Raw genomic sequence first — 26,549 nt, forward strand, 5'->3', positions numbered from 1 at the left:
CTACGTCGTGGGGGCACAAGTGTCTGCACTGCGTCAGAGCATTTACCATTAAAATACTTGTAGAACAGGCAGAGGGATGCAACGTTTCGTTGATGGGACAAAGGCTGAAGCTTAGATGCCAGTTCAGGGCTTATCAGATTGGCGACTCTTTTTTGAACCTTGTCTAGGAGCGAAAGACTAGCAGCAGATGCACCAGCCCAAATGGGACAGCAATACTCCATACATGGGCGACTGGTGGCCTTATAGAGGTACTGGATACTTTCAGGTGGCTGTAGTTTTCTAGCACGGTAGAGAGAGAGAGCCTACCTTCTTCGCAGTTGGAAACTATTTTACATGATCGCACAAAATTAAAAAATCACAAAATTTTCATAAGCTTGTTATACTGATTGATATGCGATACTAATTCTCCTGTGCAATTGTGATGTAAGGCTGTATAATCGTATGTATCGATATTAAAATTTAAACAATCGGCGGATACCCGGGTGTCGCTAAGAATAAGCGAAGTAAAAAAAAAAAGAAAAAACCAGGAAAACGAATGTTACGTTAAAAATGGCTTAAATAATAAAGGGTTCAATATTTACATTTAAAAAATCGAAAAAAACCCATCTCACACCACGATTCGAACCCAAAACATTTAGATAATGAACAAACAGGCTAACCAACTGCGCTAAAGCGAGTGAGATGAAATGTGATTGGTTTTTCAACTATTTAAAGTAAATCTGGTCATGACGTCATCCGAGGCATGCGTAGAATCGGGCATCGTTACGAGAACCCCGTTTTTGTTGACCCCCCCCCTGTGGAAAATTGTCGATTTCGGGGTGAAAAAGTTAAGGTTTTTGGCCAATTTTTCATTTCAAGCGAAGGATGGGGCTTTGATATGATACCGAGTTTGTGAATTTTCGTCGCGTGTGTCGAAAGTTTTTAGCAGACACACAAACATGCATACATACACACATACACACAAACAAACACACACATACATTTTCGCTTTTATATATATATATATAGATTAGCATGTATCAAGAGCAAGAAGCCACTGAAGGATAAGGGTTAAAGAGTGTAAAGTAGAAATTGGGCAATATAGTAATCATTAGTAATGGAAATTCAGTAAATATGGTTCACTTATATGGAACGGCTCACCAAGAACTTATTTACGTTAGACTTGAAGACAACCATATTGCAGTCAGCTGGGAAGCAGGAAAACGGAAGACAAATTCGTAGGCGTGCCGCGTGCAGTTCTAAGAAAGAAGCTTTGCTCAGGGAATGTACGTTTAGGTTTAGGCACAGACAAAGAGTGGGGCAAATTATTGATAGTGTCATATATTTATATATATATATATATATCAATTAGTCTGACCTCTCATTATAAAAATTAATTAGTATGAGCTCTTATTATGCACCTTAAGTAACGTTCATGATACACATTACATTTTAAAGATTAAATTTTATAAAAGGCAACTAACATGAATACCGTACGGCCTCTAGGAATTATCACAGTCACGGCTTGTCCGATATAGCTGATAAATTTGTATGAACAACTGTTATAATAAGTTTTATTCAACTAAATATTACGGCGTCCGTTCTGTTAGTATCATATGAAGAATGATTACAATTGTAGACATAGTCAAAAATAAAATATCGAATAAGAATTTAGTATAAACCATAAATTCTGCCCGTATTTAACCAACCAAAAATATATTTATATATACACACACACACACACGCACACGACGATACACGCACACACACAAATATATATATATATATATATATTCTATAATGCACAAGCAATGCCCTATATATATAAATATACGTATATATATAGGACATTGCTTGTGCATTATAGAATATATATATATATATATATATATATATATATATATATATATATATATATATATATATTTGTGTGTGTGCGTGTATCGTCGTGTGTGTGCGTGTGTGAGTATATATAAATATATTTTTGGTTGGTTAAATACTGGCAGATATATACGTATATATATATACGTGTGTGTATGTGCGTGTGTGTGTGTGTGTGTGTGGATGAGTATCAACTTGGGGGGTTATGTAGGTGTGTAGCCTTCTGTTTACCTCGCAGTTTTTTACTAAATTTTGTTACACGCTTTTCATATATGTAGTCTAGATGTAGGCGGTAATTGTTCACTTATAAAGACACTAGTATGGTATATTACTTTATAATTTACTATCCTGGTTGGGGGGGACGAATAATATAGCTATTACTCCGAAAACATAGAACAGATTTAATTTTAAACACTTCTTCAAAACACCGACATTGCAGCGTTATTTACAAAAAAAAAAGAAAAAAAAAGAAAACTCATAAAAATTAAGTGGTTTACACGTAAGTGAGTACGTATTACAGGAATAATAGATTGAAAACAAAAGAACAGGATTTTCTTAAAACAAGTAGACCTACTGTCGGTACATTCGCGCGGCACACGCTCGCGCACTACAGTAAATAACCGTAGAAAACTAAAGCGGACTGTACAAAGTAGCCAACCTGGTGGTGTGTCACCTTTGTCTTTGATTACTGAAATAAACATAGAAAAACAAACACCTTGTTTTAGCTGAAATGTAGGATAGGAAATAAAAAAATAACATGCATAAGCAACTTAATTAATAACAAGGTGACTAAGCTGTAAAGTTTGGACTAAAACTGAATAATAATAATAAAAAAATAACAAGAAGCTCAACGAACTGTGAGGTTGAATAAGCTGATGATACGATGGTTCGCTTCACACTCTATAAATACGTGTTTTTACTACTAGCATTTGGATTTGCTCCAGATTTTCTTTTATCTCTTACCACGGATATTAACGCATTTTCTGACGGTAAAAGAATTGTTGCGTTCATTAAAATTGAGAATTCTACAAAAGAGGAATGTTTCCTTTATTCAGACAGGTACGTGATTAATCATCTTCTATAAAAAGTTATTCGTTTTCAAGGATTCATTTTTGATATATTACTACATAATTAATATATGCACGTTGTATTTGTTGTAGTAGACATTCTAAGAATAGATTATCAGTAGAATATTTTAATCCAATATTATTCTATATATATATATGAACTTATTAATTGTTTGGTTCTTTAATATCTATATATATGCACATATATATGGGGTCGTATTCCATTTTGTGGAATATATGTTATACAACATATGATTAATGTCTAAGAGTATGTCAATCAAGATCTCTGTAAAATACCATTGCTGAACGGGTTTTAATCACTCCTCAAGTCTGGATTTAAATGAATACCAGCATGCCACCTGGCGTTACTTGTTGTAAAATACGTAAAATATTACATCTAATTAATTGCAAATTACTTAGTTATGATATGTAGAATGTTTATCGATATACCAGCAGGATATCTTCTGTTGCAGAGTCGTCAAATACACATAATATTATATTTTAATTAATATATAATTCTTATTCGCTGTAAATAGAAATATCGTAGGTATTATACATAACATTAAAATATTTAAGAAAAGAAAGTTAAAATAAAACGCATTATGTTTTTTTAAACAACGCACATCTTGTATGTAAAAAAATAATCGAACTGAGAACGAAACCAAAATATGAAGACCGTGATTAAATACGATAATCATTAATGCAGTGTGTATATAAAGTTTTCTTTACACACGTAATATGTCTTAACATACTTAATCAGACATGTGAACCACTCATGCATGCGTATTCGTAAAACTGTGGACTAATAAAATATATCGGATCAAACCACGTACCATTTTTTAAATTTTTTTCTCCTTAGCGATCTTTATTTTAATGGAGAAACACGATTAAATAGTGTTTAACATGGTTGAATAGTCTATATAGTTAGTTTTAAGTCGGTAGATTAAAAAAAAAGTTGCCTATATATGGTAAGATATGTCCTGACATACACAATTTCTCCTTCATAGATATATAGAAAGATAAATTAAAAATAATATTTCCTGGTCTGTATTTGGTTCGAAATATTCCAAATTTAAACAATATATCTTTGTATCTTTTAAAAAATACGACATTCCCAATAATATGTATCGCGAACATCTAACTCGGTCATTTTTTCGAAAAGTTATTCTCATTGTTTTTAATGGAATAAACTTTCTATTCTATTAACTATTAGTTCTATGGAACACACATTGGGTGACGATGGTGTCGATCGGACAATCTGATTAACTGAATATTATTTTCAACAATTAACACATTTTTTAAATACCTACCGTCTTATTTGTGCAAAAACATTTCGTTCATCCGCTCTTTTTAGCTATTCCATGATCAATTTATAACAATTAATTAATAATCAAATAAAAACCTTTAAATATATATTTAAACATAATGGCATGCGTTACTAACGAAAACAAAACAGAATTATTTCACGTAACTGGGCGACGGCTCGCTATTCTTGATTTCTGGTATCTGCTTTCTATTTTACTAGCGGGAAATGGGATTTTCTACATGAAGACAGGATAAGGTAGTTTTACTATGTGAGATGTAGATAATAATTAATGAAAATAGAGTATATTTTATTTGGCATCGTTACCCAATCTGCCGAACTAAACCCGAAAATAAAACGAAACATTAGGAACTTTGATCATAAGCTATAAATGTAATGGAAGTTATATTTCATGCAAATTCGAAGTAAATCACTCCCGTTTGATAACTTTTCTAAAAAAGAGAAAGATAGAGAGAGGGATAAGAGTACGAAGAAAGTAATGCCAGAAAAAATGAAGAGGGTGTCAGAATATCAAAACAAGAGAAATGTAGAGCGAAGGAGGTAAATGATGAGGTAAGAAAAGAGAGTAAGATAAACAATGGCAGATGGAGAATGTAACTTGCAGTATGGCAAAATATATTTTCGGTTGAAAGGCTGCTAAACTCCGCAAAGTTTTGTTTCTTGTTTCTTTTTTTTCATATATATTTTATTAGCGATATGCCATTTGATGCGTCTGTTCTACAAAGTGGACCATTTATTCGTCTCCAGTACGCTTATTTAACTATTATAATGAAACAATGGCAGTTTATTAATTATAAAGATAAGAATTTATTTTAAAACAAATATTACAAAGGAGTTAATCCGTCTGAAGTTATTAAAGTAACTAACCCCAACGACTTAAAATATTTGGATAATCGTTTGGAGACTATTATATTGTGAATAATAAAATACGATTAAGTTGCTATTAAACATACATAATAAAAGAAGTTGTCACCAAAGAAAGAAAACCACCTTCTAAAGGCACCTGTATATAATGACTACATTTTGTCTATATCAGAAACGTGTATCTACATGAACATTTTCTTTCCCCGCATATAAAAGAAAAATCTTTCAAGTTGGACTTCATTTAAATAGGGTTCTTAATCTTTTCTTACCATTTTATATTGGTTGAATGTGCGTTACGTTAAAAACATATTATTTTCACGTTTTCTCTCAGTGAAACGTTAATTAGTATTTCTTATTTATTGCTAAGATATTGTGAAATATAAGCATTCCATTATATACCATATTTTCTAATTTTAGTATATATTATAATAGTAATTTTGTCAGTAATTTTCCCCACTGTTTAGCTGAGCCTAAATCAAACCGTAGATTCGATGAACAAAGCTTCTTTCCTAGAAGTGTACGCCTATGGAACTTTCTTGCTTGTTTTTCACCTGACTACACCTGTTTTCAAGTCCAACATTAACAAGATCCTGATAAACCACCTCCTTAAATAAGACGAGTTATCAGATCTCCATTACAAACGATTATTATGATATTGTCCCGTTGATTACTGTACACGCAATAGCCTTTATCCCCGAGTGACCTCCGGGCCTTGATAAGTGATTACTTCCATGTAAAAAATAGTATTGCTATTTTTAATAGTTACATAACTATTCCAGCTTCATAAAATTTCATTTATAAATATTTATTAACTTCATTTCCTATGTGATTGTTATTACATGTCATTACGAGTGCAAACACATGTACGTAATATTGCTTGATTAATATGTTTCCTTATCATTCTTCATTTATATACGCGAATAGTGTAACATGATTGCCAAATATATAATAAAATACTCATGCAGAACATTTACAGGGATGTGTAATTTTGGAGAGTTTACTTCAATTGTCCAAAAGTTTGAATAAATACTTACATAAATCGCCCTTCGATAATTTTATATATATAGTTTCTAAGTATTTACGGTTTTCGTTGCTGGCATATTACAGTTCGTTATAAATTCTATTATTCTTTCATATTAGACATTAAATTATACCACGCAACATTCTGTTGTAAACCTTGTAACACTGCCAGTAAATCAAATACATAAACTGTTTGAGTATTGTAATGTTAAAAACACGAAATTACGGGTATCATACTCTTAAATATTTTATAAATATGAGTATTATTCTTTTATTTTATACGCTTGATAAAATAAGATTAAATAGCGATTTAAAATGAATAAATGTCTATTAATAATTATTGTGTTTTTATTATTTGAATTATGTGTTTATTACAAATTGATCGGACACCTCGTTAAGAAAGTTGATGTAATAAGCTATCGCAATACACACTTACAATTAAAAACTAATGAAGATTAGTGTTATTTTTATATATATAGCAAATAGTTATACTTCTCATTTTATTAGTAACATTGTGATGGAATGTGGGTACTAAAGATACAATAATGAATCGAGAGGGTTGTGGCATTCAGAAGTACATCCCATGCTAATTTTATACTCTCTACCGTCTTGCTTATTATTAACAGCCCATTCGGGAAATCAATTCAAGAATAATGAATATTTAATATCATTCTTATTTTCTTTACTCTGCATTCTAATATGAAGCCGGTTTTTTTTTTGTAATTTCATCGAATTCAGTTGTAAATCTTTTTTATACTTTATCTTTATGAAGAGGAAATCCGTTGCCTATTAACGAAGCTCAGGTATTAAATGTGACGCCAACGGAACTAGAGAAGTACTTAACGAACTGTAGAGGACTGCGTTTTTGGTCAAATGAACACACACGAAGAACGAAGCGTATGATTTTCCCAGGTAAGTACAAACTTTTATGATTGTTATTACTAATGAATATCTAAAATAAAACAAACAAATAAGATATTTGAAAAAAATAAATAAATAAACAAAACAAAAAAAAACAGAATGAACATCGTTTCTAAAATATAATAAGAACACTGGAAAAGAAATATCAGTTTTACGTATGACAAGGTCAACCAGGAAGTATGGATAATGAGAAATTTATTTAGCATTGGTTGGCAGTCACCTAAAGATGGTGTGTCTGTGAAGATACTACGGAACAGGCCTTTACAAATATAACACCTTATAATAATTACAAAAGGAAATGAATTTTATCCGAGGAGTTTGTACCCCGGTTCAGAAGTTCAACCTGGCATAACTTCTGATTTGGAGTATCAAGTTTAACCAAATAGTAGAAAGCTTATTCTTATAATTGTAGGAAATCGTTGGGCATATCACTGGTCCTGAACAAAGCGTGATGATTGGAGAAATACCCCCTGAAGTGGAATGTAAACTCACAGCAAAACTGGGTGTTCATTCAAGAATAGGAAATGTGCCACTAAGATACTGAGAAAGAGGAATTATTGAAATGACGAGAAAAAAACGTGATACATCAGATGTAGACAACACTTGAAAAAGTATGGTCCACACAAGTATAAATAGAATCGATGAACCAAAGGATAATAAACGGCAAATCACATAGTGCATCAATCTGTTGTGTTGATCACTTGCAATTGTAGTGAAATATTTAAATGTCTCAAATGGGACATCACACAGACAAACTTGTATGGGTATATAATGACGTTATTAAAGTGAGGAGTGGTAGCTTATTAATAACAGTGAGACATTCAGCGGGGAATTAACAGATGATGAATTAAAATTGTTAATCAGACTGAAAACAGTAATAAGAAGTAGTGTAAAAAATGATGCTTAATTGCAACATTGTTGATCTGACAAATTTAGGTAACGCAATAAATGAAACAGGTTAATAAATGAAAAATATTTGAGGATATAAACTATGTTGGAGATATCTTGGAGAAAGAAATCTGGTGAGATAATGAATACTAAAACTAAAAAATGAAGTAGGACAATGGAACCATAATTTAAAAAAAAAATTACGATGATCTTGAGATATTTAAAAATCATCGCATCTATGTATAGTTTAAAGGAAAGTTGAAACATACAATGAAGTGGAATAAGAAAAAATGGCAACGAGTAATTCCAGACGAACAAGTCAAGGATATTGAGAAATCTAGAACAAGACGGAGCTAAAAAAAATCAACCTGATCCTCAATAAATTACACATTCTTGTCACGTATATAGTCAAGCATACCTTCTTTCAAGGACGAAGCGTAATGGGATGATAGAGTAAGTAAAACTGGAAAGACAGAAACAAGAGTGTATCTGTTTTTTTTTGTATTGAAAATGTAATAAACCAATGGAATTCATGTCTTTGTGAAAATAACCCTATTTCATGCGTTCTCGTAGCAATTTTTCACAATAATCTGCGAGAGGTTTGCTCTCTTTCTTTGGGGATTCTGTAAGATTCTGCAAGATACGACAATTGCTTGTGATTAAGATGCTTATTTTACTCATAATTGAGGAACAAGGTTTTAGGAATAAAACAAGACTTTCTAGCTTGCATTTGCAATGGAAGAGATTAACAGGGATATTCGTTACAAAAGTCTAAGATCATGTTTACTAGGAGAGCAAAAAGATTGGAGGAAATAAATACGCCATACGTGTTACCAGGATATTGCACTGACTGAGGAAACTGAATATATAATCGAGTCCTTAGAGAAAAGTATGATTAGGAAAACCAATTTTCTTTGCAGATAGTAAACCATAAGTGACAATAAACTTGAACGCGAAATGTTCCAAGGAGGTTATTGTCATCACGTCCCTTCGTGATCGAACCCGTACCATTAAAATATATACTAAGACAGAAAGTAGAGCTTTGAGAAGTAATAACCCTATACCAGCTACATGTTATTCATGGTCATTCTTAAATGGAAAAACAGAAATTGAAATTTACTCTTTTCTCGAGTTAAAAATTAACCCGAGTAAATCATCAAATCACTTTAAAATTAACGAACACAGCAATAGGAACCACGGCAACAACAACAGCAGCAGCAACAAACAACAACAACAACAACAACAACTAAAACATCAACAATAATAATAATAATAATAATAATAACCATAATATTTATAATAACACCAGCAGCGTACTACTACTACTAATACTACTACTACAATTATTATTATTAATAATAATAATAATCATAATAATAATAATAATAATAATAATAATAATAATAATAGTTGTCAGCTGATATAAATGTGGGTGGAAAAGAAAAGTATAAGGGTGACACGTACCAACATTAAAATATGGATATTAAAGTGGCAAAAGGATTCTACCTATGGACTGAAAAAAGTGGGATCCATGATATTGATAGAGTACTTCAAAAGACCGCCTTTTGGGAAATGCTGGAGACAGAAATGAAAATACTTATAGCCTAAGTTAATATTTTATGACACGCCTACCGGCATTAAATCGGCAATAAACAGCATGTCAAAACATTATCAGGAAATAATAATAAGTAATACATGAATAAAATGAAAACAATTTTCTCAGGCCACTTTCGGTCTTTTAGGGTAAGTAAATACTTTATATAAATATAGTTTATGTTCACTGGTGACGGTTAACACTAAAGCGTGTTCCTAGCTAAACACATAAATGTTGCTTTGTTGAAAAAGTCTTATTTTGCCTGGGTGGCATTCGCATTTGAATAGATAATCCGACTGAGATCGAAACATAAGCTAATACCCAGATGTAACAAAAAAAAACTGCTTACTCTCATAAGTAGATTGTTTGTTCACACAGAACCGGTTTATTATTTTCATCCCTACATATAATTATCAAATACACACTAAATTAAAAGTATAGATTCATTGAAAAAGCACTCCTAGATTTTACTTGAACAAGAGTTCACACCGAGCGTACAAGTTCACACAACATAACATTACATACTGATGAGAATAGGTGATTGTAGTAAAAAGCAAACAAACAAAAACACCTCCTAAGCTAGTACCTTCTTATTGTTTTCTAATAACGTCTCATTAGATTAGATTTCCTCATATATATATATATATATATATATATATATATATACACATATATATATATAAATTACTATATATATACACATACATATATTTACACAGTTATACAATTTACTAAAAAATCACTACATGCACGTGTATATATGTATATATATGTATATATATATATATATATACATATATATACAATAAGATAAATTTACTAAAGAATCACTGCATGCCTGTGTACAGTACACGGACAAAGCAGTCACACTCTTTACATGAAACCGGTAATATATTTTGTTCGGACATTTACCAAATATATAATACTATGCATGAAATGGAATGAACACGCACTAATATAATATCTACTTTGTCTCTTTCTTCTTCCTTCTGAGCATACGATAATTTTCGGTATCTATAGACTTCCGTACGACGTTGTCACTTTCTTTTTGCTCGAACATAACACAGACTAATTTAAAAGACAAGAACACCCTTAGAATAGATTCTTGGCGTTACAACATTAAATTGAAAAACAAAAGGAAGAGCATTATATATTTTAAGACTATGGCTTTCCAGTACAGGATTACGGTATTTCTCTACTTTTCATTGTTAGACAATAGAAAAGTCCAGTGTAATACAGATAACGAAACGCGTTTGTTTCTTTCCTTGATGATGACTTAAAGTTAATTTCGCCACCTTTTTTCGATGGCTATAAGACCGAAGAATACAAATAATGACACAAATACAAGAATACGATGCCATTGAGTAACAAAATTAAAATAGTACATACATATAATTACATTCTTTGAAACATGGTTTTCTCAGTTGAGTTATTATTGGGTTTTATTCTGTTTTTTACGTTTTAAGATCCAGGCTGTGCTTACACTGACAATGACACGTGTGGCTTTCTTTCCTTGAGAAGAGTTTCATTTGGCATTATTTTTACAGACTCTGGTTTAAACATGAAATAGAAAAAGGCAAGAACCATTGTGTTAAGGAAGACGTTTTATCATTAAGTGCTTGTCAGACCATTTTAAAATCCCCGTACTGTATCTCAAACACTGATTCCCCATGCATTCACTGCTTCCATTAGGTTTCCTCCATAGTTTCCATTGGTAATTAGTTTCCCTTCTCTAAGGTACGCCTTTCTGGCTTTTTCCTTCATTTCTCTGTTCATGATGTGTGGTTAAAAGTAAAGAACCTTACATTATGCATCGTGCGGCTCGTGTTAGGAAAGAAAAGAAAGAGAAAATAAAAATGGCCGCCCCCTTGGTACTTATGGACTTATGATCACGTGATGTGACGAGAGGGGAGAGGGGGCATGCAAATGAGATGTGGTTTGTTCTCTCTATAAAAGAGCCGTCTTTTCTATTTTGGGCGTAAGTGTGGAAAGTGCAGAGAGAAGAGAACGATTGTATTTGAGTTTGAGACTTTTGATCTGAGGTTGAGTTCAAATTTAACGTCAAGCTATTTCAGCGCAGTGACAAAAATGGGTGACCGAGTAAGATTGAGAAGCGATATACTGAGACCATTTACTGGAGAAGGTGACGTTGTTGCGTGGCTAAACAAGCTGAAGTTGGTGGCAAGGCTGCACAAGATCGAGGATGTAGCCACGTTAATACGAATGTATTTTGAAGGAAGTTCACTAGCGCTCTATCTAGAAATGGGAGAGACGGATCAGGCCATTGCTGAGAGCACTGAAAACCGGTTAAAGACCGTTTTCCGAGAGCGCGTTTGTGGCTTACAACAAGCTAAAAAAAGTCACCTGGTGGGGGATTGTGGACGTGCACGTGGCAGAGATAAGGCGACTAGCAGGATTGCCTGGATATGTGGGACGCAGCCTTGAGAAGACTGTAAAGCTGGCGCTTGTAACTGGTTTGCCTGATCGCATCTCCATGGAACTGCAACCCCTTACTGATATTGAAACCATGGAGGTGGAGGAGATTCTAAGTAATGCTGTGGAGAGGTCGATGCGGAGATTGTAGTAAGGAATATGTCATTGCGGCTAAGAGTGATCGTGCTGGATAGACTGGTTGCAGGAATTGATGTGGTTCTGGGCCTGGACGGGATTGACCGACTGGGAAGAGCTACTATTGCTAAAGGTCAGGTGAAGTTTGGCAATCAGAGTGCACCGGGAATAACAGGAAGTGTAACCAGGGGTGATACCAACCAATCGTAGAAACCCCGACCATGTCTGATTGAGGATGATGACTTTCGAGCCTGCTTCGTGGCGAAAAATGGATGGTGGAATGGCGATGGACTGCAGAGCCACCTGTATTTACGAATCGGGTCAGCTGCTACAAAAGCACACTGAAAGGAGCTGCGGAGGCGCAGTTTGAAAAAGAAGTTGAGAGATGAATAGATGAAGGAATATTAATGCCGTGGTCAGGGAAAGTTGGAGGAATTTTGCCACCCATGACTGTGATCCAACTTATTAAGAAGAAAGTTAGGCCAGGGTTGGATTTCCGTGATCTGAACAAGTTTGTCGCTTGTCACACAAAGGACGGAATCGACGTGTGTGAAGAAGTCGTAAGGAAATGGAGGAGGATGAAGCAGACAACTAAAATTGTGGACCTGAAATCAGCCTACCTCCAACTTCATGTGGATAAGAAATTATGGAAATATCAATTGGTAGCGCACAAAGGTCAAGTTTATTATCTGACCAGATTAGGATTTGGTCTGAACTCTGCAAAGATAATGACGGCAGGTCTTTAGACAGTGTTGGCCAAAGACGATGCAATGAAGAGAGGCACCTGCTCTTACATCGACGATGTACTAGTGGACGAAACAGAGGTGACTGCGGAAAGGGGGAGAGAGCATATCAAAGCATATCGACTGATGACAAAACCGCCTGAGTCACTAGAAAACGGAATGGCTTTGGGATTTCGGCTACAGGACAATAAGGCAGGAAAATTGAAGTTTGGGCGAGGAAATGAGATCTCTGTAGCCAATGTTGACCTAGCCAAGAGAGAGCTTTTCTCTATATGTGGAAAGCTAGTTAGCCATTACCCAATAGCTGGATTGCTGCGAACTGCGTTCAGTTTTATTAAAAGGCAGACTGGGACAGACAGTAAGGAAGCTGCAGTTGATCAAAAAGTGCTTCTCATGATACAAGAAGTTATTGTAGAAGTGAAAAAATGGACCTGTGAGAGGAGAATTGCATGTAAAGGAAGGCTATGAGGGGGTAATATGGATGTGTTGCATTCGTGGTATTATTGGAAATAGGAGAAGTGGCTGTTGAAGATGATGCTTGGCTACGCAAAAAGGATGATATATTGCGGAACTCGATGCTATAATGAAAGGCATCAATCTGGCTCTAAAATGGGGGCTACAGATAGTGAACGTAAAAACAGACTCTGCAACCGTGGTGTCGTGGAGTAAATCGGATCTGTCTGGTGATAAGCGGATTAAAACAAAAGGAGCAGCGGAGATGCTTATCAAGCATAGACTTGGAGCGCTGGGAGACTTGGTTCGAGAATTCGAACTAAAGATAACTATTACCTTAGTTCCGTCACAAAAAGAATAAAGCAGATGGGCTGACAAGAGTCAAGAATGCCTGGCTACACAAGGAAAGAGACGGGGCTCCAGCATGTTGTGCAGTAGAGAAGTTAAAAGACCTGCAAAACCTGCATCATTTTGGAAAGGAACGGACCCTTTACCTGGCAAGAAAATTAAACCCGCACGTCACAAGGCAAGACGTCCAAAAGGTGGCGGAACAATGTAAGGAATGCAAATCAATCGATCCTGCACCGGCTAGACATGAAAAAGTGGAACTGCATATTGAGGAGAATTGGCGGAGATTGGCCATTGACATCACATATTATCAACATGAACCGCATGTAACTATGATTGATTGTGGGCCTGGGAGAGTAGCGATATGGCGGAAAATCAAGTATGAAACAGCAGAAGAGGTAAAGAGAGTTGTCAGGGAGGTTTTTATGGAAAGGGGGACAGTAGAAGAGGTGTTGGTGGATAATGGTGCGTCTTTCCGCTCTGAAGTTTTTAGAGACATATGTGCAAAGTGGAATGTGGGGCTATATTTTAGAGCTGCATACCGTCCAAGTGGAAATGGAATTATAGAGAGGCTCCATCACACTATAAAAGCTGTGGTATCAAGAAGTCAGAGTTCGCCCCAAGAAGCTGATATGACGCCGAAGGCTGGTCAAGACGAAAATTCAGTGCCGAACCGGTCTATTTTATCTTATGAATGGCGACATCCATTGGCTGTAACACAGAGAGAAGAACAAGCCTGCGTGGACATCACAGTTGGTGAAGAGGCGTGGCTGAAACCACACAACTCTCATTGCACGGCTCGCTCGGGAAAAGGTACAGTGACTGAAGTACTCTCCAAAAAGAAGGTAGCGATTGACGGAATGCCTTGTCACATTTTAGATATACGGAGAGTCTCCTTGCCATCAGAGGAAGGGAAGGTTGATGCTGATGTTGAAGTGTCTGAAGAAGAGCCTCTTCGACGATCGCACCGTGAATGAAGTAAAGAACCTTACCTCATGCATCGTGCGGCTCGTGTTAGGAAAGCCAAAAAAGAGAAAATAAAAATGACCGCCCCCTGGTATTTATGGACTTACGATCACATGATGTGACGAGAGGGGAGAGGGTGCATGCAAATGAGATGTGGTTGGGTCTCTCTATAAAAGAGCCGTCTTCTTTATTTTGGGCGCCAGTGTGGAAAATGCAGAGAAAAGAGAACAGTTGGATTTGAGTTTGAGTTTAAATTTTACGTCATGATGTCTACACCTTTCAACACTACCAAATACTTATATCCTGTATCTTTCATTTCTTTCATTATTTCTCGGTTTGTCAGCACTATTCCATTCGTATGAATCTTTACTCCTATTTTCATCACCAGCACCGCACATTTACTAATCCCAAGATCCATCCCAATGTATTCTGAGTATGTACCAACAAGTTCTACCGGCCTCTCCATTTCCTTTTTATTTCTACCGATTATTTTAAAATCATCCATAAAAATAGTTGGTTGAGGTGTCTGTCCCCAAATCCAAAGTTATACCCCAGTTTTTATCTTCAAAAGGATGCTCAGTGGCATCTTTATCATTACGAAAAGAAGTGGCGATAACGATTCTCCTTGGAATAGTCCACGTTTAATGCGAATATGCCCCATCATCTCTCTATTTGCTGTCACCACCGTGTTCCATTGAGCCGTTCTTTTCTACAAAAGCTCTACCACATTCTCACCAACCTTCATCATCAATAGTGTTTCACCTATACATGAATGAGAAACCATCTCATAAGCCTTTCTGTAATCGATCCATGCTACGCTCAGATTCATCTTCTTATTATTTGTATCGTGCATTATTGCTTTATCAATTAGTAATTGGTCTTAGATACCTATCGGGCCTTTCCGACACCCTTTCTGTTTGTCAGGTGAACACCATTACTTTCACGATGTTCATAATTTTCTCCGCAAAGATTCCAGTCAACAGTTTCCACATCAGTGGCAAACATGTGCTTGGTCTATCATTATTGGAATCTTTGTTGTTCTTCCCTTCACAAGCCAATCAGGAACATCTCCGTACTTCACAACCCTTTGCAGGGCAGCAGCTATAGGTGGATAAAGGTATAGAAACTGTTTATATCAGAAACCCATGACTCCATCTGGACCAGGTGCCTTCCAGTTTGTCATCCTTTGTATGTCAGCCTTAACTTTTTCGATGGATATCTCAATGTTCTTTATTCTGCTGCATTTCTAATAGCCTTTCTCTGACCTCTCCCAACCAGCTAGACTTCTTATTATATCGCACTTCGACAGACCAAATCCAACTACAGAACTTCCTTGCATCTTTTGCTCTTGGAGTGTTGTTATTTCCCGCCTGTTTACAAACCATTTTATCCTTTATATAGCTGAGACTGATTGTTCCGGAAAAGGTTGTTCTGCCGAAACGCGCACTTTTTTCAACTAAGTACCGACTTTTCATACCACCAGTGTGGATGTTCTCTTTCAACATTGTTAGAATGCTCATCGTTCCCTTTTCCAGCACTCTATACTTCCTTTGAAGCTCGTCCTTAGCTTTCTGTCCTAGTTTAACTTCTTATCTTATTTCTTCGATTCTACCAATGTCTTACCGCCACCGTTTTATACTTTCCTCAAGCCGCCTCTGCCAGTATGACCTTCTCTCTTTCATTTCTCTCTGTTTCTTCTGTATTAAGCCAATACGATTCGCAATAACGTATGACGCTGCATACAGAAGCCAGTTAAGTTCTGTAGTCGATATGTTCTGTCTTATGATGTGAATTACTTCTTGGATTATTTGTACCTCGCTTTTGATCTTCCGCCTATCACTACTCTTCATGCTTGGAAAATCTAAGAATAACCACCCTTACTTCTAAAGTACTCGTTTTTCTGCAGAAGTCAAAGTCCGAACATTTCACCATTTTCCATACATCTGCTCCTTTCACTTGTTCCATTGTCTCAGAGTCAATGAACTCATCTGCCTTAGATCCTTCAAACTCATTCTTGCCACGACCCCGAACCATAGGATTCAATTCCAGCTCAGTTTGCCACCCCCCATCATCGCTTACATTTCCTTTCTGCAATTCCACTCACTCAGTTCATTCATCAACTAGTTTCATCAATTTTACTTTCGTTATTCATTTCATTCCTAACGATCCGTTCAATCTCTTTTCTTGCACTTGTGAAAATAGGTTGTTATTTTACTTTGTATTAACTGGTATACCAAACTCACGATATTTTAGTTCCTCCTCCTCTCGATTCCCATTATTCATTCACTTTTCGGATATATCAATCAGATTTAGTACTTCCACTTCTTACAAAGCATTCCCACAGTACTCTTTTTTCCTCATCCGTCCATGTTTTGTTGACATTTCTAACAATAATAATAATAATAATAATAATAATAATAATAATAATAATAATAATAATAATAATAATAATGACAAGGATAATTATAAAAGTGATAATGATAATAGTAATAAAATTAATTAAAAAACAAAATGGAAAGCACAATGATAAAAGTTGTAATTAAAATACAATTAATAATAATGATTAGGAAGATCTTATTATAAATAATCTTAATGATAATTATTAACTTATTATTGAAAATGATAATGATGATAATAAAAATGATACTGGTATTTAATAAAATATTAAAATGATGGTAATAATAATAATAATAATAATAATAATAATAATAATAATAATATTATTATTATTATTATTATTACGCTTATCGCTCCGTCCGTTATCATGCTGTGGATCTCTAAAAAAGGAAAATGGATTATCCAAAAAAACTTTGTACCCCTTGAATTATATAAAAAAAAAAAATGGTGTCGCTGTTGAGGAAAAGCTAATAAAAATACTGAAACTGATACTACACCCAGAAATTCATGTTGAAGCAATGGTTGCTGTGTTAATGTTTTTATGTATTACTTCCGAAAAGCTGCCGAAACAGTTTATGATTTAAACATTACTTTATTTCAAGTATATTTAAAGCGGTTGCTTACGGGATATGAAGTCAGTCCCGGAAATTACTCAAGCCGGTTACGATTTAAACATTCCTTTATTTCATGTATATTTTTAACAGTGGGGTGGGGGATATTATATCATCCTGAAAATGGGTGAAACCGTTTACGCATTACACATTGCTTTATTTAATGTATATTTTTAACATTGGGCTGGGAAATATGAACTCAGTTCCAAAAATGACTGCAAACATTTACGTCTTGGACATTACTTTATTTAATGTATATTTTTAACAGTAGGTCGGTAGATAAGAATCGGTCCCGGAAATGGCTGACAGTTTACGATTTATACATTACTTTATTTCATGTACATTTTCAACATTGGGGTGGGGATGATAAGTCAGTTCAAGAAATTGCTGAAACAGTTTACTATTTAGAGATTACATTATTTAATGTATATTTTTAGCAGTGGGTTGGAGATATAAAGTCAGTCCCGGAAATGACTGAAACAGTTTACGATTAAAATATTACTTTATTTAATGTATATTTTCAAAAGTGGGGTGGCGGACATGAAGTTAGTCCCGAGATTGAATATGATGTGCAATTATATACTATCAAAAAGCGTCGCCCAGTATTGAATGAGAATGGTGGGAAACATATAGTAGCAAAATACCCAGCGTCGCCCGGGATCGAATGAGATAGGTGAACGATATATATTAGCAGAATATGCGGGCTTTTTTTTTTACATGGAATTCACCACTTATCAAGGCCCAAGGGCCACTCAGGGATAAGGGTTATTGTGTGTGCAGTAATCAAAGGGATAGTGTAGCAATAGTATTGGAGAATTGGTAAGGTGTCATTACTTAGGGGGGCGATTCATCAGGAATTTGTTTGTGTTGGACTTGAATACATCCAGGTTGAAGTCCGGAGGGAAACAGGCAAGCGGAACAGAGTTCCACAACCGTGCAGTTCTAAGAAAGAAGCTTTGAGCCGCGAATGGATAAGATAGGTGAAATATATATACTATGAGAATACCTGCATTGATCGATTTGTTTGCAATGAAATAATCAGCCCTGGCAATATATTAAAGTTATTATTTAAATAAGGGAGAGCGAAATAGTGGTTTAAAGTTATGAAAATTATTGTCGAAATTAGTAACATATCCAAGAATTATGAAAAATGATGAAATGTGAGTTGATTGGTGTGTTAGTAATGATATAATAATCCCATCAAATATATTATATAAGTAGGAGGGAGAGGCATAATGTGAGTTTTTTATTATTAAAATCATTGGCGAAATTAGTAACATATCCAGGATTATGAACAAAGATTAAATGTGAGTTAATCGATTGTGTGTTTATAATAAAATAAACAGCCCAGGAACTATATCAAAGTAATTATGTTAGTAAGAGAGGGCGATAAGGACAATTTAAATTATGACAAATAATTGTCGAAATTAGTAACATATCCAATAATTATGAAAAATGATATGTTATTTAATGCATTAGTGTATTTCAATGAAATAATCAGACCAGGACATATATATCAAAGTTATTATTTTGGTAAGCGGGGCGATGATGTTGGTTAAAATGATGCAAAAATGATTGTCGACATTAGTGACATATCCAAAATTATGAAAAATGAGGAAATGTGAGTTAATTGATTGGTGTGTTTGAAATGAATTAATCATCCCATATAATATATCAAAGTTATTATTTTAGTAGTGATAGGGTTGGTACTGTGGGTTAAAAATATTAAACATAATTGTCGAAAGGAGTAACATATCCAAGAATTAAGAAACATGATGAAGTTTTGAGTAAATTGATAGTTGTGTTTTTTTATGAAATAATCAGCCCAGACAATATATCAAAGTATGTTGTTTTTCCTTTCATTTCATTTAATAAAATAAAATAAAAACTAAACGCTTTATTTTATCCAAGTTTCATTGTCATCGACATTTAAAGTGACGTCTGCTTTTATCCTTTTTTTTTAATTTACCTTTAAAAATCTTTAAACTATTTTCAGTATTTACGAGTCAGTTTAAATAAAGTTGTGTTATTTTTTCTTTCATTTCTTCTATAAAAATAAAATAAAAACTAAACCTTTTATTTTATCCATTTTGTTTTCTGGCTTCTTCTGATTTTCTCTGCCACTCTCATTAGTATTTTCTTCTTTTTAGTCTTTTAAGTTCACATGTATTATTCGACTTATTTACTTCCGAAACTAGGCAAGCAGGTTCACTGCTGCTGATGATAATAATGGCAAGACACGATCTCACAGCAGCAGCAGCAGCAGCTCTAAGAGTAGTAGTTATAATATTAACTTGGAACCGGCGAATTATTAGCATATTAATAGTTCGATTTTCATCGGTTTTTAATTAAAAAAAAAGAAAAAAAACATTACACGGGATTGAACCTAAAATCTTTCCACCAATCCCGGCTCTATACTCGTTACGATAACATATAACATTTTCAATTTAATTTCGAATCACAGTAGTTGTTATGAAATGACTACATTTTTCATCAAATGTGATAACGAAAAATTTGAGTTCATTCAAAGAATATGTATATCATAGAATTCACTAATATTTTTTAATCGATAAATTCAAAATTTTTTGCTATAAAATCATAAGGAGAGTTAAAAAAATGTTATTAAAAAATGTTCGGTTTTTTAATTATAAAAAAAAACGATACACGGGATTGAACCTAAACTCTTTCCACCAGCCCCCGGTACTCTAACCGTTACGCTAACATGTCATATTGGCAAAATCGCAGTAAAAAAATATTTATATACAAAAAAATGTTATGCAAAATAAAAAAAGCGTTAGTCACGAATGTATGTACTTACTCTCCTGTTTGTGAACCCACATATTTTGTTGTAACTTTTTTTCTACTGAACCAATTTTCGATTTTTTTCAACATGTAGCTAATGAGGTGTTCTATCCAACTATATATAATGTTTAAAATTTGGTTGCGAACGGAATTAGTGGTGGGGGTTTGAATGTGTCTCGATTCATTCAATTTCGGACTTAAGCATATATACCGTGGTTGATTGAATGATACAGCATAAGAAAGATGGTCTTCTCTCAAAAAGTGGCGATCGTTATATGCGTGGTTTTGTGTGAGTATGCGTGTGTGTGCGTGTTTGTTTGCGTGTGTATGTGCTTATAATAATTTAATATATCATAATCTTACAACATTTTCAATACATTTTTAATCCATAAAACATGTGTTATCACTTTATATAATAAAGCTACCAAATTACATAAAATGAATGTTTTGGTCGACTTTCTATTTTGCAGGAACAAAATGGTGCGGAGTTGGAAACGTGGCTAAAAATTTTTCAGATCTAGGAAGAAAACATGAAGTTGATAAATGTTGCCGAGATCACGACCATTGTGACACATACATTCTTCCTTTCCATCGCAAATATAATCTTTATAACTTCTCGTTTTTTACCCGGTACGTAAAAACTTACTTAGTTACATCGTATGTTTTGAAAGGCCAGTTTTATATTTTATGCCTAAAATAACATATTTTCATCTGACTTAGAATATTATGAATTGTTAGAAAGAACATGTCAGATATAAAATGACAGTAAATATCTTCTAAATTAAAATAGTATTTTTATTAATAATGTCATAGTTTAAACAAAGTTTTCCTTTTTAGCGGGTTTAAGTTTAGAAATACTTAAATGTATTTTAACCTTCGATAACGTAGACATTATCCTTATGAAATATTTTGTTTGATTACCAATAAAAAATTCTGATATGCTAAAGATATAATTACATAAAATATTACTATACAACAGCAGAGAGCTTAATCCAGTTGCGCAAATATTTAAGCACGTAAGTAAAAATGTAAAATAAATACAATACATGTGAATACATTCCGCATAACAATTTTTAGTTGCGTCTTGAATGGAAATATTACGATAACCTATTTATCTTAGAAAGCAGCGATCTTAACCAGATAAATGTGTGTTATTATAGTAAAGTTTTAGTTCTTATATACTGCATAATTCATGTTGACACGTCGGTACCAGAAATATTATCGAAGTTAAGAACGTTGTGAGTGGTAACTACTAAAATGGGTGACCATTTGGAAATCTCAAGTTCTTTATGAGTTCTCAGCTTATCTCGGCGTTGTTCCCAGTCATCTGCCATTGGACTAAATCAGTACCGATTCAGGAACGGTGTGGTTTGAGATTGTACACTCCCTGCTTCACAATATAACGCATACCTACTCTTTCAGTGGGTATCCCTTGACTCTTGAAAGTGAAAAAGACCTCGAATTTAGATCTTCGTTTTTATTTAAAAGATGGAATGCTAAGTTAAAAAGAGACGTCGATTACGAAGATATTGTAACACACAACGACATATGTGTTGAACATTAAGTATACCTTATTAATAACTGACTGGGCGTTGTATTTTACTTTAAATGCGTACTGTAAATTAACGACTATTTCCTGCCAAAAAATCTGCTTAAATATTGTATATCGTATTCTACTACAGAAAATAAGCAATTTGAAAAAAAAACTTTGGGAATAATTTTTAAAAATACGAATTACTTACTTTTTAATTACTAACTAGTTAACAACTTATTACTAAATTATTTCTTATTTATGGACTAGTTGTAGAAAAGGGTAATACACTCGAATAAAAAATAAATATTTAATTTGAAGCAATATTGTTATATAGCTGATAACCTATTACATCCTTCATATATTACATCTTGCAAAATAATAAGCTTGCATATAATTAAAACACTTTTTTCATAAAACCTGCCTATTTGAAATCAGGGTAATTACAAAAATATAAATATGTGCAAGTACTGTTTTTATTATTCGATAACATTATCGCAACTAAACATTTCACTATGTTCTTAAAAAACCTTTGTATGCATTTTTTCTTCTTTCATTATCACATGCATTACCAAAACGAAATTATCAAAAGAAATGTTATCTACTAAGATGTATTAGAAAATAAAGTCCTGTTTTTCCTTAGGAATGTAATAAATATTTTCCCTTGACATTATCAACATATTTATTCGATTGTTTTAAATAGTTTCTAGGAAATCATAAAGTTAAATCTGCATTTACTTGGTGAAAAATGTCATTTTGCGTAAGGATAGTTAAGCTTATTACCAAGTCCCACAAGAAATGAATTAACAGAATATTAAAGGAGAACAATTCTAAACATCTAAGACAGGTAAAGCTTTTTACTGTACACTAATCAACTCGCATAATAATATTATAGCTACAGCAATGCAGTTTACATCTCAAAGGAAACAGATATGCATCAAGTCTTATTAAGAAAAATTGATTGGGGATTAGACCTTTTCACAAAAAATAATGAAACAAATTCCTATGTATAGAACAATATTAGTGTAAAAAGTGACGCTAGGAATAGCATTTGCAATCAATGCATGCATGGACACAAAGGAAAGAAGAAAACAGGCAAAATGATATACTTGCCTGATGGTAGTGTTTTTCTTTTGCGATTAATTGCCGAAGATTATTTTTCATTTATCTAAACATATAAAAGTATACGATAAGACCTACCATATATTACGACCGAATATAGATCACAATTTCACAGAAAAAAAAGTAAGCGATATATTTGTGGATGATAATGAGTTATGTTTAGTCATGGATTTTAATAGTCAAACATTTAACATTATGTAAAACAATACAATTTATTAAGGATTAATATTTTAAATTACACCTGATACAATTGCGAATATATAATTTATTATAGGTGTGCAAAAATGTATTAAATTAATTTACGTAGTAGATATTAATTTCTTATCAAATTTATTCCTTTCTTTTAATAGATTTAAAATCTTTTCGGTGGTTTTCTATTAGTTATTTAATAACTACACAATGAAATCTGATGAGACATATCTATTATATCTATAAAAGTGAAACTGTCTGTCTACGTGTGTGTTTGTGTACATTTCCATAAGCAATAACTGTGTCAATTTTCAGTCTACAGACTCGACATTTGATATACAGGGTACTGAGATTTGGAAGGATCGATGTGACCGGAGTTCGGCCAGTAATTTGGCGATTAAGTGATGAAAGTTCAACGATTTGACTTTTGAGAACTCTACCAAACTCCTCCGACAATTTTTGGTCAAAACACGTGAAATTTAGATGTAGATTACTTGGACATGCATTAATAAATTGATTTGAGTACAAAACAATAAATGTTAAGGTGTCATAATAGGGGTCACATTTAAAAAACAATTAGCCGTTTGTTTTTTTTTTGTTTTTTTTTGCGTTCAGCATACACCTCCAAACACCCCGGGGACGCTGGGCCGAAATTCTAGTATATCTATAAAAATGAATGTGTGTCGGTCTGTCTGTGTAGATTTTTGTACGCAATCTCTGTCAATTTTCAGTCTACAGACTCGAAATGAAATATACAGTGTACTGAGATATGGGAAAATCTTCGTAATCCGTCTAGGCCCAGATATTTGGCTGTTAAGGGGTCAAAGTTCAACGATTTTACATTTGAGAACTATACTAAACTCCTTCGACAATTTTGGGTCCGCACACTTGAAATTGTAGATATAGGTTTCTTGGACATGGATCTAACTTAATAACTTGAATTGAAACCCAAACAATAAATGTTAAGATGTCATAATAGGGGTAAAAGTATTAAACAAATTGACGCTTTTTTTTGTTGCTCAACATACACATCCTAACACCCGGGCAGCGACAGCCGTAAATGCTAGTATATATATATATATATATATATATATATATATATATATATATATATATATATATGTATATATATATATATATATATAATCAAGCAAAAATGCTGAACTTTAGTAAGATTACAGAATATATACTGTACACGTTAAGTTCAAATAAATATTAGTATCAGAATTTGCAGTCATATATATATATATATATATATATATATATATATATATATATATATGTGTGTGTGTGTGTGGGGGGGTGTTTATGTGTGGGTGTACTCTTTAATTGTTTTATATATTTTGTATTAAATTTTCCCACAAAACAAGGCACAATGCCACTTTGATGTAAGGTGCTACTATCAGGGACATCATTTGTAGGATGCTCTGTAGGGAGTTGAGCAGAAGATGTATGTTTACATTAAACTTGAACTTCGTCCTGTCAGTACAGTTGGGGAAGCAACAACCTAGAGCAGAATATCGAGCAGTTCTTTGGGGAAATCTATTATACTGGGAGGTGTTCTTGCATCTGGGGATCTCTACTATGTAGCGTGTGTTTACGTCGAGGGATGCAAGGGCTTGTAGTCTGTCGTTCATCCATCATTAAAATAATAGTAACACAGGCAGAGAGATTCTATATTTCTTTCAATTGGTCAGTGGTTGAAGCCTAAATGACAGTTCAGTAATTATCAAGTTGGCGACAGTCTGATATATATATATATCGCTACATATTCACTAGCATGTTGCAGGCAACCAGTTGCAAGTAACTACAGACTTGTTCAAGCGAAATTTCTCATAAATAGTACTGATTATATAAGCTGGTATATATTATGATAAAAATTTTTTTATAATTTCCCAAAAATGAGTAGGCAATACATTGTCGGGTGTTTTCATGGCAGACGAATAAATAGAATATCGGGGGCATGTTGGACAACGATTTCTTAAAGAAATAGAAACATTCTAGCAGTAACATACATGATGCAATGGAAAATGGTGTAATTTGAAAAGAACAGTTATGTAATAATCCATTTTATATATAGTTAAGTAGTTAGAAAAAGTACATTAGACAGCCATAAGTCATATTTGCATGAGTAAGAAATATATTCTCATTTTATTATTTAAAATATAATATCCGCTTGGAACACCTTCCAAAACTCTATAAAGAAATATCAACTCGTATTTCTCAAGGAAATCATAAGATTTGGTGTTTTAATGTAAAGCTAGACGAACTTTGCATGAAACAAAATACTGAAACCATTTTCCAAATGCAATTTTGAAAAGTAAGTGTTTTTTTAAAGCTATTTCTTTTAATAAACAGTCTAATATTGCCCTCGTCAAGTATTTGTTGTTAATAAGATCATAAAAATAACTATATTTTCTACACTATAATAGAATTTAATTTCAGTTAAAAGTTTTATAAAATCTAAAGTGAGTTTTATATGTTTTAAATGTGTTATTTTTTGCAGGAACCATTGCGAATGTGAACGTAAGTTCAGAGATTGTCTCCAAAATTTGAAGCGACGGGGAAGTAAAACAGCATTATTAATTTATGGAATATACTTCCAGTTCCTCAGATTGAAATGCATTGAGGAAAAACGTATACCAGTATGCGTTGAATCACAGTAAGTTCGATTTATATTTTTCGAATTGATTTTATATAAATGGTATTTAGTGATTATGTTATTGCTTACCTTAGGTTTTCAATAAACGGTCAGAAAACCTTGATGCCTGCTCATACTTTAGTAAACATTTACACACCAGTTTTATGAGTTCGTAGTGTATTCTAATTTAACGACCTTAACATTATTTCACTTTTTTTATTTGCAGGTTATTAATCTGTAAAGAATATCAAATGCTAACAAAAATGACATATTCATCGCCATGAACACCTTATTCCAGTGGATTATTATTTGATAAAAAGCAAAAGAAAACAGGTTATCGACTTAAAAAACTCATCTATATTATGTTGTGATATAAAACTTGTGTCATTCAACGATACGTGTCCAGACACCAATTCTCTGTTTTTCTTAAAGTATAATAATTGATTTGCATTTTTGTTTCTTGAAACGAATGCAGATAAATGCAATAAGGCCATAGTCTTTAGATGCATATTTTTCACAAATGGATTTTATCAAAAATATGTTTATTATAATGAAATATGAAATACTCGTGCAATTCGATAAATGTTTCATGCATTGTGCATGATAATGATTGTTAAAATAAAAATAAGTAAATTCTTTA

General features: G+C 33.4%; 1 protein-coding gene across 1 annotated transcript; it reads left to right on the plus strand.

Annotated features, from left to right (window-relative positions):
• Positions 1–2,162: 2,162 nt before the first annotated feature.
• Positions 2,163–26,549, plus strand: LOC145249439 (acidic phospholipase A2 PA4-like). Its single transcript, XM_080110998.1, has 5 exons — positions 2,163–2,919; positions 6,908–7,047; positions 20,897–21,056; positions 25,775–25,930; positions 26,136–26,549. The coding sequence occupies exons 1-5, from the start codon at positions 2,744–2,746 to the stop codon at positions 26,191–26,193; spliced, it is 690 nt and encodes a 229-aa protein (XP_079967124.1). The 5' UTR covers positions 2,163–2,743; the 3' UTR covers positions 26,194–26,549.

The sequence above is a fragment of the Euprymna scolopes genome, chromosome 28, assembly GCF_053919585.1.
Source record: "Euprymna scolopes isolate OS-2025 chromosome 28, ASM5391958v1, whole genome shotgun sequence".
Lineage (NCBI taxonomy): Eukaryota > Metazoa > Mollusca > Cephalopoda > Sepiida > Sepiolidae > Euprymna > Euprymna scolopes.